The sequence below is a fragment of the Lactuca sativa genome, chromosome 5 (assembly GCF_002870075.4).
Source record: "Lactuca sativa cultivar Salinas chromosome 5, Lsat_Salinas_v11, whole genome shotgun sequence".
NCBI classification, from domain to species: Eukaryota; Viridiplantae; Streptophyta; class Magnoliopsida; order Asterales; family Asteraceae; genus Lactuca; species Lactuca sativa.
In genome coordinates this window covers 137481897-137498045 of record NC_056627.2, presented here as the reverse complement: position 1 = coordinate 137498045, position 16149 = coordinate 137481897, and the positions used below count along the sequence as shown (strand labels likewise).

General features: G+C 36.8%; 1 protein-coding gene across 1 annotated transcript; it reads right to left on the bottom strand.

The window, feature by feature from the left end:
* Nucleotides 1-2005: 2005 nt before the first annotated feature.
* LOC111884099 (mediator of RNA polymerase II transcription subunit 14) lies at nucleotides 2006-8523 on the bottom strand. The gene is made up of 8 exons (XM_023880419.3): nucleotides 8027-8523; nucleotides 6700-7767; nucleotides 6420-6505; nucleotides 5845-6019; nucleotides 5127-5766; nucleotides 4109-5043; nucleotides 3093-4039; nucleotides 2006-3024 (listed from the first exon to the last, which is right to left on the bottom strand). The coding sequence occupies exons 1-8, from the start codon at nucleotides 8234-8236 to the stop codon at nucleotides 2166-2168; spliced, it is 4920 nt and encodes a 1639-aa protein (XP_023736187.1). The 5' UTR covers nucleotides 8237-8523; the 3' UTR covers nucleotides 2006-2165.
* Nucleotides 8524-16149: the final 7626 nt, after the last annotated feature.

Here is a 16149-nt window from a genome sequence, read left to right as displayed (position 1 = left end):
ATACGTATTTTAAGTACTAGTTTTAAACCAACTACTTTAGACTAACTGATAGGCGATAGGAGTGTACCTAATCGATTAATTGGATAGTTCAGTTAAGTCGGGTATCGAACACAGGAAACAGAAATAACAGCTAAAATTACCTACTAAAGTTATCTAAGTAAATTAAGCAAATAAAAGGGAGTTTCCTAGTTTTGCAAGTCTAGAAAGTTAAAAGCAATTAACAAAGAAGCACTTTAAACTAAAGAAGAAACAAGAAAACGGTTTTGAAATCAAGATATAAAAGAGATTTTCGTTTAGATACGATTCACTTACTCATATGGTTGATTTCGTGGAAAGTGCAATGGATTATAGTGTTGTTGTTTACTGATTCGTAGATTGATTAGAATTATGATAAAAATACTAATCATTTAGCTAAACAAGTTCATTCATTCAGATATCAAGTGGACAAATAAACAAGTAAGCTAGTAATAAGTTTGAATTATGGAAGACTTGTAATTTTGATTAACATAAATGGTTTATAAATATTAATTCAATACATGATTGTTCTTCATATATTAGCTTTCATATCAATTTACCAACTTTTTTATTTAATCCTAGGTTTTTTATCAAAACACTAGTCCTATAACCTTGTTACTCACAAAATCATAAGATTAAAGCCAACTAAGAAAGATAGTTCATCAAGTCTCAATTAAACTCAGCAATAAACAGAAAAGAAGTTGTCATTAACATAAAAGGTTCTTTTAACAAGCAACAATAATAAATAAACAACTAGCAATAATCCAAATCCACTCAATCAACACATACTACTTGACACAAGTAAAAACGAAAATCACTTTGATAGACATGATCAAAACAAAGTAACAGAGTAACTAGAAGTAATGCTGCCTTTAGATCTTCTCAAAATAAGCTCTCAAATGAATTATGCACTCCAAAGCCTCCAATGGATGTCTCTGGTCTTCAAAAGTCGTCAATAACTTCCAACATGGATTAGGGTTGAGAGCCAAAATGATCAATAAATAGTTGCCAAAAATCACCTCCCACGTCGTGGCAAACAGGCTCCACGACGTGGCGACCACTTAAAACGCGTATTCTCCAAGGCATAGATCAGATCGTGAATAACAAACTCACCACGGCGTGGCTAGGAATCTCCATGCCATGGGCTTTAAAACTCTTGATTTCTTTAACTCTGATTGACCTGGTTCAATATTCCTGCTTACAGCTCTGCATTTGCTTTCTTTTCATCTAAGCATGTCTTCACTGCTACAAAATTGAATTTAAACAAATTAAGTACCTTTCGTCCTATAATGAGCATAATTATAGCTAAAAATATTTAAGATAAAGCATAAAATATATGAATAAGTATTCACATATCAACCCTCGTCTGAAATGGTTTTTTCGGTAAGTTACGGTTCAGTGGATGGGACCGTTCATTGTTACTAATGTCTATGATCATGGTGCACTCGAGGTTAAAAGTAATATAACGGAAAAAAATGATCAAAGTTAATGGTCAAATGTTGAAGTTGTTTTATGAAGGTTTCCAAGAATAGGACGTGTAGGTTGATTGCTTGAAACGCTGAGACTATGTCGAATAACATTTGAAGAGTAAAAGTTGAACCAAAAACTTAAAACAAAAACGACTAACCTTAAAGCAACTCGGAAGTATTTTCTTTCCTTTTTTTGATTTATTTACTCTATTGTCTCTGTGTTGCAGTGTTTAAGTCCTTTTGGAGGGCCCGATGCAAAACAATAGAGAGTAGTGTTTTAAAAGGCTAAAAAAAATACAAATTTCAAGAAGGAAATAAAAACGCACGAGCGTTCGTGAGTTTTGGCTGTGAGCTTCGTTGAGCTTTTAAGAATTTTTGGACCAAAATAAAACCCTATTATTTTTATCTTATTTAATATTACATATTTCTAAAAAAATGCAACTATTTTTACCAAATATTTCTATATAAATAAAAGTTAACCCTATCAGAACATACTAATAACTATCTATTTTGAATGACACTTGAAAGCAGTAAAAACCTACTATTTGTTATTGTTCAAAATGGTGGAAAAACACAAAATGTTTATACAAACACAACAAAACAGTCACACTATACAAAGGGAAAACTTTTACCCTACATGTAAGCAACCAAACAAACCAACAACCCAAATCACATCTCCGGTCATGTCACATTCCCTCCACCACCGCCACCAACACCACCACCGCCACCCCCACCAACACCGCCACCCCGCAACCCTTGAAGACACATATGAAGTGCTCTTTGAACATTATCCGCCACAACCCTCAACCTCCCTTGACTCCCATCACCACCACCACCACCACCACCATTCATCTCCACCGTCCTGACCACCCTCTGCTTACAATACTCCCAATCCTCCACCCTCACCCAACACGACCTCCCACCATGACTCCCTTCCATCCCAAGAAACCCAACATTCGGATTCTCCCCAAACGAATACTTCAACCTCACCGACACACAGTACGGCAACCAAGCGGCACCACCAGCGGCATTTATATGCGGGATAAGCGCCGGGTCAAGCACCACCGTCAACCCAAAGTCAACCGCATTATGCCCCCGGTCATAATGTATATTACTTTTCGTCGCCGGAGAGTTTCCGGTTGCGTTCTCCGGTGACAGAGCTTCAACTCCGGTGTGGTTCTCGAGGCAGAGTTCGATTCGCGATCGCTGAGCTGGCGGGGTGTCGGATGCTGACTGGGACGCGAGGGATTTTTTCCACGCGATGAGTTTGAGGAATTCACGGAGGACGGAGATTGGGAGGGTCAGGAGGGTGATGAAGGAGGCGACACGGGACGCGTCGTAGGGTTCCGACGCGACCCGGCGGCTGAAATAGTCGCAGATTTCACTGATTTCTGATTGGGTGAGCTCTTCTTGGGCTGTGATTGCGTTTGGTTGTTGTTGGTTTTGGTTTTGTTGTTGTTGGGAATGATGGAAGCGTTTTACACTTAAAACTTGGAGAAGAAGTTGGACTCTGTGGACACTCACTGCAAATACATACCCACTGCAACAAAAAAATAATAAGTATTTTTCTCTTTTAATTAAATCATTTCTTAATTCTTAGTTTCTTACCCGACAAAGAAGCGCAAAGCGGGTTGCTCCTGATCCAAATTCAACAGTGCACCTTCATTATCCTTCAAAATGGATCCAAGAATCTCCTTCAATAGCTCAGGTAACTGAGCAAACAGCCATAAAACTCCAAGGTACTTGAGGATCCCTCTAAGAACCTTTTTAAGAGCAACAAGTGGGACCCACCCACCACCATAACCACCATCATCACCGAGTCCGATAATAGCAGTATTCAACTCCCCTCTAACATGAGCCGGAACAACCGCCCCAGGTGCCCTACGTAACCCCAATCCCGGGCTCCCTAAACCCGAAGACGTCGGCATCGCGGTTGCACCCCGACTAAACGGCTGAACCCCGGAACGTGCGATTCCGGCGGGACTCACTCTGTTTCCATTCAAACCGGAACTGGAATTCGTCGATCCTTGACCCGAGAAATTATTCGGGTCTAAACCGTTTAACTCCTGAGCAACGTGCTCCATGATGAAGGGTCGGAATTGGGGACAAGGTAGCGACCCTCCGGCGGTAGGGCCGCCCTTTGGTGGGGTGGCGGGTTGCAGCCAGACTTGGTCTCCGGCGAAACACCGCATGTCCACCGCGAAATATTTCCGGTATATTATTCGGATCCAATACGGGCCACGAAGAACAAACGAGACATCGATTGGTAAGAGAGAGCTCGGGACGATTCCGGGGCCGCCGCGGGCGGCGGCTGTGGCGGCAGTTAACATAGCCGCTGTGTGGGTTCCGAGATTTGTGGCGGCAGGTGAAGAAGTGGTGTTGTATGTGTTTGGTTTTGAGAGAGATGAAGAAGGTGCAGTGTTAGGGACCCCGGAAACTGGGGCAGCTCGGGCAGGACGTGTTGCAGCTGCTAGGGCATGTAAGGGTCCCGCTGTCAAACGGATGCAGTCCAAAAGAGATGACACTTCCGTCCCATTGATGAAATCCTCCAAAAACTGAATGAAAATTTAATAAATTATAAAATAAATAATAATAAGAGTAAATTACAAGAATGGTCCTTGTACCTTTGTATGAGGCCAAAGCTGATCAGGTGAAACATGCATTGTACATCCATTTTTACCCGATTCCCATTCCACCACAAACCTTGCAAGAACTCCGGAACCAAAACTAAACCACAAACTCATCAACCCAACGGCCTCAATCTTAAACGCCCTCCTCATCTGTTCCGGATACTTCCCAACTCCGGAATCGGAATTACTTCGGCTTTCGTCTTTCTCATCGGAATCAATAAGTAGCTTCCTCATTCCCAAAGCAAACGTCCGAGCATTCGCTAGCCTTTCAATATCAGCAACCAGCTTTCGAATACTATCGGATTCAACCGAATTATAAGTCAACACAACACCATCGGAATCATACCGAATATGCGAATCAATATCGGAAGTATTCGCAATCCTAACACCCGAACCCCAAGGCATGGGAAAGCTGCCCGAACTGCCCGAGCTGCCCTTTTGAAGTTCGTACAAGTCCATGAAGTGTTGATCGTTGATTTTCACGTCCCAATACATGCTGCCCGGGCTGCCCAAACGCAAGCAAATATGTTCCCATGTGTCACCTCGGGCAAAGGGGAGTCGAAACCATATGTTTGAAGATGCGTTTCGTAGGCCCACTTCTTCTGCGTATGGAATGTCGAGGGCGTCCATTTGACTGGTCAAACGGGCGTGTTTGATGCAGAGAGAGCAATGGCGGACTACGTGAAGAAGGGCGGAAACGTAAATACTTGATGGGGCGTCTCCTTTGTTTGCTTCGGCTATAAGGTTTACGTATCGGTATTTTTCCATGTTGCTGAGTGTCCCCGAGGGGTTTTTGGTAATTTTTCTTCTTTTTGAGGGTTCTTCAAGGGTTTCTGAGGGTTTGAGTGATGGGAGTAAGTCTAACATGTCTAATAAAGCACGTTTTCTTGATCCGGGATCATATCTGATTGGAGAATCTGATAGTGGGGCTGAAAAAGAAAAGGAATATTTACATTAAATTGTAAGATAGAATTGAAAAAACTTTAAATAAAAGAAAAATTTAAAAACCCACCTGAAGTTCCAGCAACAGAATTTCTAAAACCAGAATGTGGAGATCTAGAAGCCAAATCTTGATCAGAAAGTTTCTTCATAACTGTAGTCCTTCCAGGGGGACAAATGAGAGAAGAAGTGGTGGGCCCAGATTGGGGCCTACCTTTATAACTACTACCCATATTATTATACAACAAGCTATTACTAAAGGCATTACCAAAAGTCTGAACAGGAAAGCCAGGGGCAGTTGACCGTCTTTCTTGGTCAAAAACTTCATCCACAATAGAAGAAAAAACCGATAAAAGACCAGAAGAAGAAGCAGAAGCAGAGGTTTCATTGCCCAAATCAGAAAGAAGAGTATGATCAGAAGTGGGGTCGGATGTTAGGGAAAGAGTCAAACTTGGTTGACTTTCAAGAATGTGCATTTGATTTATATCAATGTTTTTAGCACGTGTGACAAGATTTGAGATACCAGAAGGTTCGTGTTTTGCAGATGGATCTGGTTGTGTTTCTAAGAGCTTGAAAATAGGGGTAAAGTTGTCTTCGAGTTGCATTAGGAGGAAATAAGAGCTCCCACAATCTGGGAATCCCATGAGAAGCATGTTGGAACTGTTTAAGATTTGTTTTGGTACTTTCACTGGAGAAAAACCGTGTTCAAACACCTGAAAAGGTAAAATATGTTTAGAGGATTGGAAGTTTTTAAGGAAATTTAAGGATTTTAGATTAAGAAATGTTATTACCTGGAGTCCTAAAAACCTCCCAATACATGCAAATAAATGAAGTAAGCTTTTGCTTTTCAAGCTTATAAAAGCTTCAGCTGCAGTCATACTTCCTTGATTTAGTGCTTCCTCACATTCTCTTAAGGCTGAAGATGTAACTGTGCTTCTTGATGAATGAAGAAGAAACCTCCCACTCCTGCATATTAAAAAAAAAAAAAGGTAAAAGACAGAAGGTAGTGTTTGGTAAGGAATGGAATGGTTCGTTCCATTGGTGTGTGATTCCTTCCATCACAGAATGGAATGCAAAAATGCAATATAACCCATTTCTATGTATGTAAGTTTAAGTGACACAAAGTCTTTTTTACAAGTTTTCATGATTTATGCTTTCACACATTAGACGACATTATACCCAGCCATAACACTTGTAGTGCTAATATTTTAGCACCTCAGTACCTCAATTCAACATTTTATCAGAATAAATTTACACAAATACATACATACATACATACATACATATATATATATATATATATATATATATATAGATAGATAGATAGATATAGAATTATGGATATATTAACAGATTAGAGTAAAACCTTATATTTATTCCAAGTGTAAAAAATGATGAACCATAGGCACGGACACGTAGTACTTCCTGTCCTTCAGATTCTGACTGGTTATCCTGCACATAGAAACAAATGAGCATAATCAACTTATCAACTTGAAGAATCACAACATAACCTGACATGAAGTATCTCATTCTGGTTACATGAATTACAGATGAAAATGACAAAAGGTGAAAAACAAAATAGAATCACAAGAATAATATCAATGAGAAAAAAAATAAGAGGACAAAAGTGTTTCATTCTAACTGACCTTTTCGTACTCATCAACAGGTGGATCAACTGGGGTGTGAAGAAGAACATCACCTGCAGCTCGACCAATATGACTATTTTGCCCCAACTCTTTATAAATTTCAAGCAGACGAGTATACTTATTACAGCATATAGCTCTTAGCAGCAATTTCTCAACATCAATACAGCTCTGGTCAATTGAAAACTCTGCCTCCTTGTTAGTCAAAGGGTCAATGACAAAAGAACTATGTAGACACTTTATCCGCAAGTCTAACCCTGGTTCAATCTTAATAAAAGGACAAGAACCAGCATCTGATGTCCCACTGTGCTTCTCACATTCCAACCAGTAGAGAATCTTTAACCCTGGAGTCCTTAAACCACCAGAATCAGTCTCTCCATCTTGACCAAGTTGTATAGAACTTTGACTTGAACTACCATCAGATATGAGTTCAAACCGAATTGCATCTTTCCATCTACCTGCCCTTAGTGCTTGAACTTGTCTTATAACAGTATCCATAATAAGAGCTACACAGAATTCATGTAAAATAGAATACAAAGTTGCAAATGGGGTATCAGAAGCTGCCATTCTGCGTTCCAAGTCATCTCCAAGAACAAATCGTCTCATTTCTTCAAGCTTAACTAAACCACTTCTCTCACCAACAAGTACTTCTAAATGCAAGATTCTCCACATTGAAAGGTGCCCACGGTAGCCAAGGGTTAGTAGTACCTTAAACTCTCCTTGGACAAAAAGATGGACTGTTCCATCAAAGATCTTGACTTCTGTGAACTCTTTGGGAAGTGGTGTTTCGAGTAGTTTTGATCTGACTATGGTGTCTAATTTCTTTAATACAGGTTTCTGTTGTTTCTCGGTTAATGTGGTTTGGATGCCTACATCTTCTGTGCACTTTGGCAAACGTTGGTATGTGCCTGTAAGGAGAACTTCAATGGCAGATGGAACATCATAAATTGGAGCACGAGCTTGTTGTAGTCCCTCGTGCATGAAAAACATTGAATCTGCAGCTTGAGTGAAGCATGTTTCATGACTTGACAGGGTTGATGCAAGTTGTTGACTATATTGTATCAGTGGTACCTGCATATCAGAATTCAGAAGGGATTATCATCTCATTTGAACAATGAGGTGCTGCATTCTTGTTGATTTTCTCCTTTGTCGAATTTCCAAATGGAATTCTACAATGACTAGTTAAAAAGGCATCTAGTTCCCAGATTCAGTTGGATTGGAAATTTAAAAAGAATGTCACCACAAAACAAGAAGGGGAAATCAAACCTATGTTTTGAAAACAATAATACGAAAAATCTATTGCAGAAAGAATGATTGGAAAAATGCTAACCTGTTGGCACCATTGCGCAAGAACATTGAGTCGGAGCATACGCTGCTGAGTCTTAACAAGATACTTGAGTATGCTAATTTTCTTTTCAGAATCCGACATTTCAGAAGATTTCGATTTCTCCACCAATTCCTTTAAAGAAAGGTATGATTCCTCTGCAGCTCGACTCACCAGAGTCGAAAAATCCACCGATTCTTGACCTATCTCCGCCATTTTAGGTCTCTCGTATTATTATTTATGTATTTCCGCTAATTGTTGATAGCCTCAAAAGTTCAGTGAGCACACATCGAATTTAATACAATTAGGGCTCGCAATTAGCGAATCAAATCATCTCTCTCCTCCTATTCTTCTCGCTTTAACTCCACGGCGCCACCGATCGGAGAAGAGCACCAACGTCGCCACCAGCTGCAGCGCCTCCAGCCGCTCCGGCGTCGCCCTATGTCTGCTTCCGCTGCGAATCTTGTTTACTTCGACTTCTCGAGTCCGCTTGCAAATTGTCACTAGAAATCCTTTTTTCATGAATATATACAAGAGAAATAAAGACCCCAGGTCAAAAGGTATAAATTTACAAAAACTACCCGAAAATCCTATATACTAACAAACTTTTCCCCTATATTCCCAAAAATTGCAATCTTACAACTTTTCAAAGTTAATTGTTTTCCTTCAACCTTATGGATAGATTAACAAGAATTAGAGATGGTAACATGCATTTCTCATCCTCATAACTAAATCCTCACCCTCATCGCCATAACCTTCCGATCACATACCTAACGGGGAATCAATGATTTTTCTTCATGGCAAGTTTATGCTAAATTTCAACGATTACCGCCTAAATTACAAGGTCGGACGCGAGATTTTGGACACCCTATGCAGTTTAACCAAAAATATGTCTAAAACTTGAAAGATCTAAAAATTTAAGCAAAAAATTTATAAATTTTCATTTCTATTGCAAAATACATAAAATTAAAATTTCATTCAAAATAATACACACATAGAAATTTGTTTCTACTTGAAAACATAATCCTCCTAATATTCATTGAAATAAACTTTTCAATAACATCTTCATAAGTAATTATATCCAAAATATTGTGCTCAATCATCATCAAAACCAATCCATCAAGTTGTTATTGTGTCATTGTATATCGTAAGTAGAACTTTAAATCTTCAATTTTGAAAAACTTTGTTTTGCAGATGCAACAGTAATAGGAATAGTCGATATAATTCTATATACAATAGATGTAACAAGAAAACAATCAACATGTTTTAAAAACTTTTATAATATCAATTGTTGTCATTTTCTCCTTAGGCAAGAGATGTAGAAGTACACTCAACATATAAGTCATTCCCATCTATATATATATATATATATATATATATATATATATATATATATATATATATATATTGATTGTTCATCTTTCTTAAGTGAATTTTCAAGAGACTTACAACAAATCTTTAAGGTTATAGTATCTAATGAAAGTCATCTTTTTGAAAAAATAAATAAATATATTATCATATTGTTGATATTATTCAAACCTTGTAGTTAAAGAAGTAATTATTTCATCAACAACATATATATATATATATATATATATATATACACACACACTAGTCGTTTACCCGCGCCAAGCGACGGGTACGAACACTTTTTTACATAAATTAGTTATAGAGACAATTTGTCCTTTTTCACAAATAGTTTACTACATCTAAACATTATTCCATTTCTATAAAATTAAAATTATACTTGATCGGTAACGTAATAAACATCAATTTCATTAAATTTTATGTTATACTTGTAGAATCCATATGACCTCCAACCCTCTTCATCCAAAACTAATCATGAATGATCAAACACTTCCAATTTTACCCCCTCAATCCCTCCTCCAAATTGCTTGTTGGCTTGAAATTTCATGTATAGCTCTTAAAATATTGCATTCCATTCATGATAACCCATCTTCGTCTCTATCTCTACCATCTTATCATCTTCATAGTGGGCACTACTGCTAATTTCATATCATATTAAATTCACACAATAAGACGTTATCTTATGTTCTTAAAATAGAATTATAAAAATTTAATTTCAGAGATACTTATTAATTAAAGTTAAAACCATCAAATAAATGGTTATTAAATGAAAAATCCTCATGTAACCCTCTGTTGTGTGCAGATAACAATAAAAACCCAAAAGTGATACATTTTTACAACCTCACAAAACATAAAAGTTGACTTAGTATCCTCTAGTATATCTTTACTACAAAAACCCAAAAGCAAGCTTCTTTGTAGCCTTTACAGTTATTTTTTTAAGTGTATTCCTCAAGCATTTTCTAGCAAACAAAGTACAAGACTATTCTTGTTAGTTGTGTCTTCAAAGTAAAATACTAAAATTGGAAAAAATAAAAATCATAATAGGATGTTAAAATACACAAATCAATAAAACTACATTGCTATTTTGTAACACTCTAAAAATTCCAACCAATTTAAACTTTTCAAAAACAACCCGGTTTCAAAATGTTATTACAAAAAGGTTTTCAATACAATTATTTATCAGAGTCTTCCCAGAACCACATCTTAAAACATAATCATGAGGAGCGGTACGATCACGCCTTTGCCTTGCCACGGTCTCCTGAAGAACCTGAAAAACATTAAGCCACAACTGTAAGCCCGAAAGCTTAGTGAGATACCCCCAAAATACCAACCACATATACCATACACGCACAATGTGACAACCGTCAATTTCCGGTCAAGTCAAAGTCAACTGAAGTCAACAAGTCAAACCGTTCGACTCAATTTGTCCGTGGGTACTAGAGTTTACGTTATAAACAACTCGCTATTCTAATGAGAGATCATAAATCGAAAAGTATGTACATCTAGATTTCCTTAACCTAAAACTGTGGTAAGTGACGAGCCAAACCGATAAAACAATGTTGCATACTCATCGGGAGTGTGTAAGATCCTTTAACAAGGCTTGACGGGGTTTACGGACCTTGCTTTGCGAAGCCAAACACTCACAAATGTCACACGCGAAACCTCTCTCAATCGTTTTCACTCTATCTCTCTTTATCTCAAATCTCTCCCAAATCTCTCTAAGTATGTGAAATCTCTCCCAAATCTCTCTTTGTGTGAGAAATCTCTCCAAGAATGTGAAATCTCTCCCAAATCTCTCTAAGTATGTGAAATCTCTCCCAAATCTCTCTTTGTATGAGAAATCTCTCCAAGAATATGAAATCTCTCCCAAATCTCTCTTTGTATGAGAAATCTCTCCAAGAATGGTAAATCTCTCCCAAATCTCTCTAAGTATGTGAAATCTCTCCCAAATCTCTCTAAGTATGTGAAATCTCTCACAAATCTCTCTTTGTATGAGAAATCTCTCCAAGAATGTGAAATCTCTCCCAAATCTCTCTCAAAAGTTCCTTAAACTTTTTGTAGTCTTTCGGGCCATCCCGACCCTTAACCAGGTCAAAAACGGCTTAAAACGGGGTAAAAACGAGTAAAATAGGCTTAAGGACCCGAAACCCCTCTTAAGGAGTCGAACCCTCTTAAGGAGCCGAATTTGTTAGAAGCGAAGTGTCAGAAGCGAACCTCCCTTCGAACCGAAGCTCGCAGACCCGAACCCTCCCTTTCGGGCCCGAACCTCGCACAAGGCTCGAACCCGAGTCTCGGTCCATTTCGCTCCATATTGCCTTTCGGTCCATTTCGCTCCTGCTGCTTCGGACCGAACCTGCTCTTTGCCTCTCGCTGTTTCGCTTCATTTCGCCTCGCGCCTAGCCTTAGAAGGACCAAACCTCCGGCCCAATCCGAGAAGTCTCGCTGTAATACCCTTTTCTTCCCGGTTTTCGACTAGTTTTGCGTTTTAGGCCCGTTTTTAATTGTTTTAACGCGGAATTTTCACCCAAAACTTTATTTTAACATATAAGGCCCCATAATTATTAATTAATCACGTTTTTTGGGGATAAACCTTATCCAAGAAGAGTGGGTGAAGTACAAGAGGTGGAGTGTTGACTTTTCTTTATTCTATGACACAAGCAAACTCTTATACCCATTCCATGTCACTATTCCCCATCAGCCTATACCTAGTCACTTCATTGTACTTTTCCCACCTTTTTCCAACCACACAATTGGTCAAAGGCTAGAAAACTCTCCTCTCTCCTCACACTTCTCTCATTTTCTCATTCTTCCACCAAAGATCAAACATATTTTCTCTCTCACTTCCTCTCTCTAAAAATTTGAGATTCAATGGTTGATCTTAGATTTTTCCTCCACATTTGGTAAGTATCTTCCTCCTACACTTAGATATTCTACTATCCTTCATCCAAATCATAGATTGCTTACACAAATATCGTCATGTTTGTTGCTAGCTCCTCAAATCTTCAAGCATCTCCCAAGTGTTCTTGAGTTGAACACTTCTTTTCTCCATCATCCATCTACTGAAATCACTCAAGGTGAGTTCATAACCCTACATTTTCATTTTTTTCTCAAGTTTTTAGGGGGGGGATACAAGTTAAAACACCCAGAACATAACTAAATTTTTCTAACAGCTTTCATCAGAAAAGTTGGGCTCCATTCACGGACTGTTTTGGACAACTTAAACATTTTTGTTTTCAAAACTGTTTTAGTTGTAAGTAGTTCCAGTTCTTAGCTTTAAAATGACTACTTGCACATCTCCATACGATTTTTCTACAATTTATGGTGATTTTTACAAAACTGCCTATCATTTTAAACACCAATCTGGACCAGTCTGTGATTATGGACTTTTTCACCCAAGTTGGAGGTCATTAAAAATCATGATAAAAATTATGAGTAAACTAGACACATTTTGGGAACTCCCAGAATTTACGGATTTAGTTTTCGACTTCGTATGATTTTTCTATGACTTTTCTAAAACAGCGCAGAAAGGTTAAAAATTAGTTAACAGCTTATAACTTTTATAACACTTTGTATTATGTTGAGCAAAGTGTATAACAATAAGTTCTAAATATTGAATGTGTTTCCTTGTTAGTTTATCATCATAAACTAAAACTTAGTCATTCATGATAAGATTATTCATTCATTTAGAACACGTATATTAAGCTATAATAAGCATAGTTAATGGATTCATAACACTAATGCATTTTCATGAAAGAGTTCTTATACATTACAAACGTTTTGGATAAACTATAATAGGTATAGTTTATGTATCATTTACTTTCAAACTTATTTATCAAAGGTTTTCAGTTTAGTTCACGTAAATCTGTTAATGAATAAATTTGTGAGTCATTCGCTTCGGGTTACTTCCAAAGTAACCAAGTCAAAAAGTCCTGTAAATTGTAACCAGAGTCTCTTATAGGGAGAACGTGATAGTTGTGTATAGATCTATATTGTGTTTGACAAACCCACACCTGAGCTGCTTGCAACACCTAGACTGGCAGTTCTGTGGTGACAAGTGTCATTTAATGGCGACGCCTGAAGAACGTCGCATTACGAGGCCGTCTAAGTCAAGTATGGTTATGATAGCTCACATGTGGTATTAACAAATCTTAAGATTACGGGTTCTAATTTTAAATTAGCAAGTTATGTCGATTTAGCTCACTGAAATTACTTTAAGTATGGAAAAATACTTGTACGCCTTCATATCAAAAAGGGTTTTATGTCGATTTAAAATCACTTTTATATCAATAATTACAAATATTGTTGTATATTTTCAGTCTTGGTATTTAAGACTACACACCATTCATTACGGGAGTTTTCTCAAATCAGAAAGGGTTTTACGCCAATTTGAAACCACTTTTATACCTTTAAGTATGACAAATACTTGTTCATTTTCGGTCCTGGTATTTAGGACCACATAACTTTTATAAGGAAAATATTGGATTTTTCTTGGTAACATACATCTCTTTACAAAGATCGATTTTCAAACTCTCACTATCAAAAGCTTATGAACTCACCAACCTTTGTGTTGATACTTTTTCAAAACTACTTGTATTCTCAGGAAATCAGTGAAACAGGAAATCAACAGCGTTTTCAGGATGGGACGATAAATCGTCAAATAGTTCATTTTGTTATCATAATGTAATTGATTTGAAATATGTAAACATATACATTGGTGTAACTTTTTCAATTATATTTATAATGGTTGTATTTGTTGGATTAGTATCTAAGTTCATAACTATTTTGGTATGTACTTGACCCGATGGTGCATGGTCCTTTTGGGTTGCCTTCACCAAAGCAACTTGATATGATGAATTATGGAGAGAAAGGATTAAATATGATTTACTAATATATTTATGAGAATAATATATTAAAGGAGAAATCATATTGTTTAATTAATATTAGTCAATAATTAATTGGTAATTAGTTTTGTGACTAAAAGAGATTAATTAAACTTAAGGGACTGGAATTGTAATTATAAGATAATTGCAATTTGGGCTATGGATTGCCTTATATTAAGGAGTGGACGAATTCTATGGGGAAGCCCATAAGAAATCGTCCAAGGTCTTAAGGAAAGGGATCCATGGGTTGCTTAGGGCTTAAGCATCCAAATTAGGGTTTCCTTGTTAGATAACCCTAATAGCCTAACTATATATACATCCCTTATGACCCCAAAAACGTGGCTAAGCATCCCTCTAGGGTTTCACACGTTTTAGGGAAGCCTTCATCCTCTCTCCTCTTCATCCTCTTGCTCTTGGTGTTTGTGAACCATTAGAGGAGTGACATTTGTGACTCTAAGCTTTCTAAAGTCAATACAAGGAGGAATTGAGATTGTTATTGCTACATAATAATCAAGGTATGATCTAAACCCTAATTATATGTTATATTGATTGTCATATGCTAGATCTAGGGTTTATAGTCTTGGATAACTTGCATGTACAATAGAGAAACCTAGATCCAAGCATTAGGGTTTGTATGAGCACATATGATGTTCTTAGGACCAAAACCCATTAGTGGTATCAGAGCCTAGATTGGTTTCTATTGTATTGATGCCTTGTATGTTGAAAAAATCCGTTTTTTGTGGTTCTGCTTGCTGAACTCGCCGAGTCCATGATGAACTCGACGAGTCCATGCCTGACTCGACGAGTCGGCTGGTCAGAATGAGGGAAAACCGGGATTTCTTGCTGTTTTTTCTTGTGGATACTTGCCTTATCATATTAGATCAATATAAATCCGATTTTTTGATATATATGACTATATTCTTGATCTAATTGAAGATATTTATCAATCAATAAAATATTTGTTTCCTAATGTGATAATTGATTAATTATTTTGATTAAATTGGTAAATTGTTTTGCAAGAAATCATTAAATAAATCAAATATGGATAATTATATGATTAAATGTTAATTTAGATTATTTGTTATTTGATCCTTATGTTATGAAATGTTTCATATTTTCCCCTTTAGGTTTTATAGTTTAATTTGACCTCAAAAGTTTTGTTGTTTTGAAATTTAAATAGTTGAAACCCTAATGTTTTGAAAAATGTTTCAAAACTTGCCCTCAAGTTTTGGAATTTAAATGTTGATTAATTGTTTAATTTTGATGTATATTTAAATCCTAAACCCTAATGTTTTGAAATGTTTCAAAACTTGCCCTCAAGTTTTGGAATTTAAAAGTTGATTAAAAGTTTAATTAGGAATGTTAAATTCTAAAACCCTAGTATTGTTTTGAAGAAGTTCAAATCACACCCTTATGGTTTTATTAATTAATTAAGGTGTATAATTAAAAGAGGTTTAATAAATCCATAAAAGTTTTGGTTTACAATTTAATTGAATTAAAGGTGTAGTTATTAAATTTGACCACCTAGTATTTTAAAAGTCTAAAATATACCCTATACTATATATAACATTAAAAGTCTAACATTATATATATGTATGAGTAAAAGTCAGTCTTACCGTTAGTAGGCCTCATTCACGAAGCTGGTCTATAAGGGGTGTTTAAGGAAATTGCCTATAAAATGGCGATTGAATGGTTATCCACTCTTACCCACCGCACTCTTGACTAGTGGAGGGTCGTTAGCTGAACGTGTAGGATAGGATGAAACCTTCCATTATAAGTATAATGAATTACAAAAGTAACTAAATGTTTTACAAATTCCCAATCTTAGTTACTTAGGAAAAAGTGAATTTATGCAATTCCATGAAATTACACTTTGTGCCC

Bases quoted from the DNA above. Each gene is read 5' to 3' on its own strand.
- LOC111884099 (XM_023880419.3), bottom strand. From the start codon at position 8,236: ATGGCGGAGATAGGTCAAGAATCGGTGGATTTTTCGACTCTGGTGAGT. The intron at 6,506-6,699 runs GTCAGTTAGAAT...TTCTATGTGCAG, and splicing joins CTGTTGATGAGTACGAAAAG to GATAACCAGTCAGAATCTGA. The intron at 6,020-6,419 runs GTTTTACTCTAA...TTTAATATGCAG, and splicing joins ACACTTGGAATAAATATAAG to GAGTGGGAGGTTTCTTCTTC.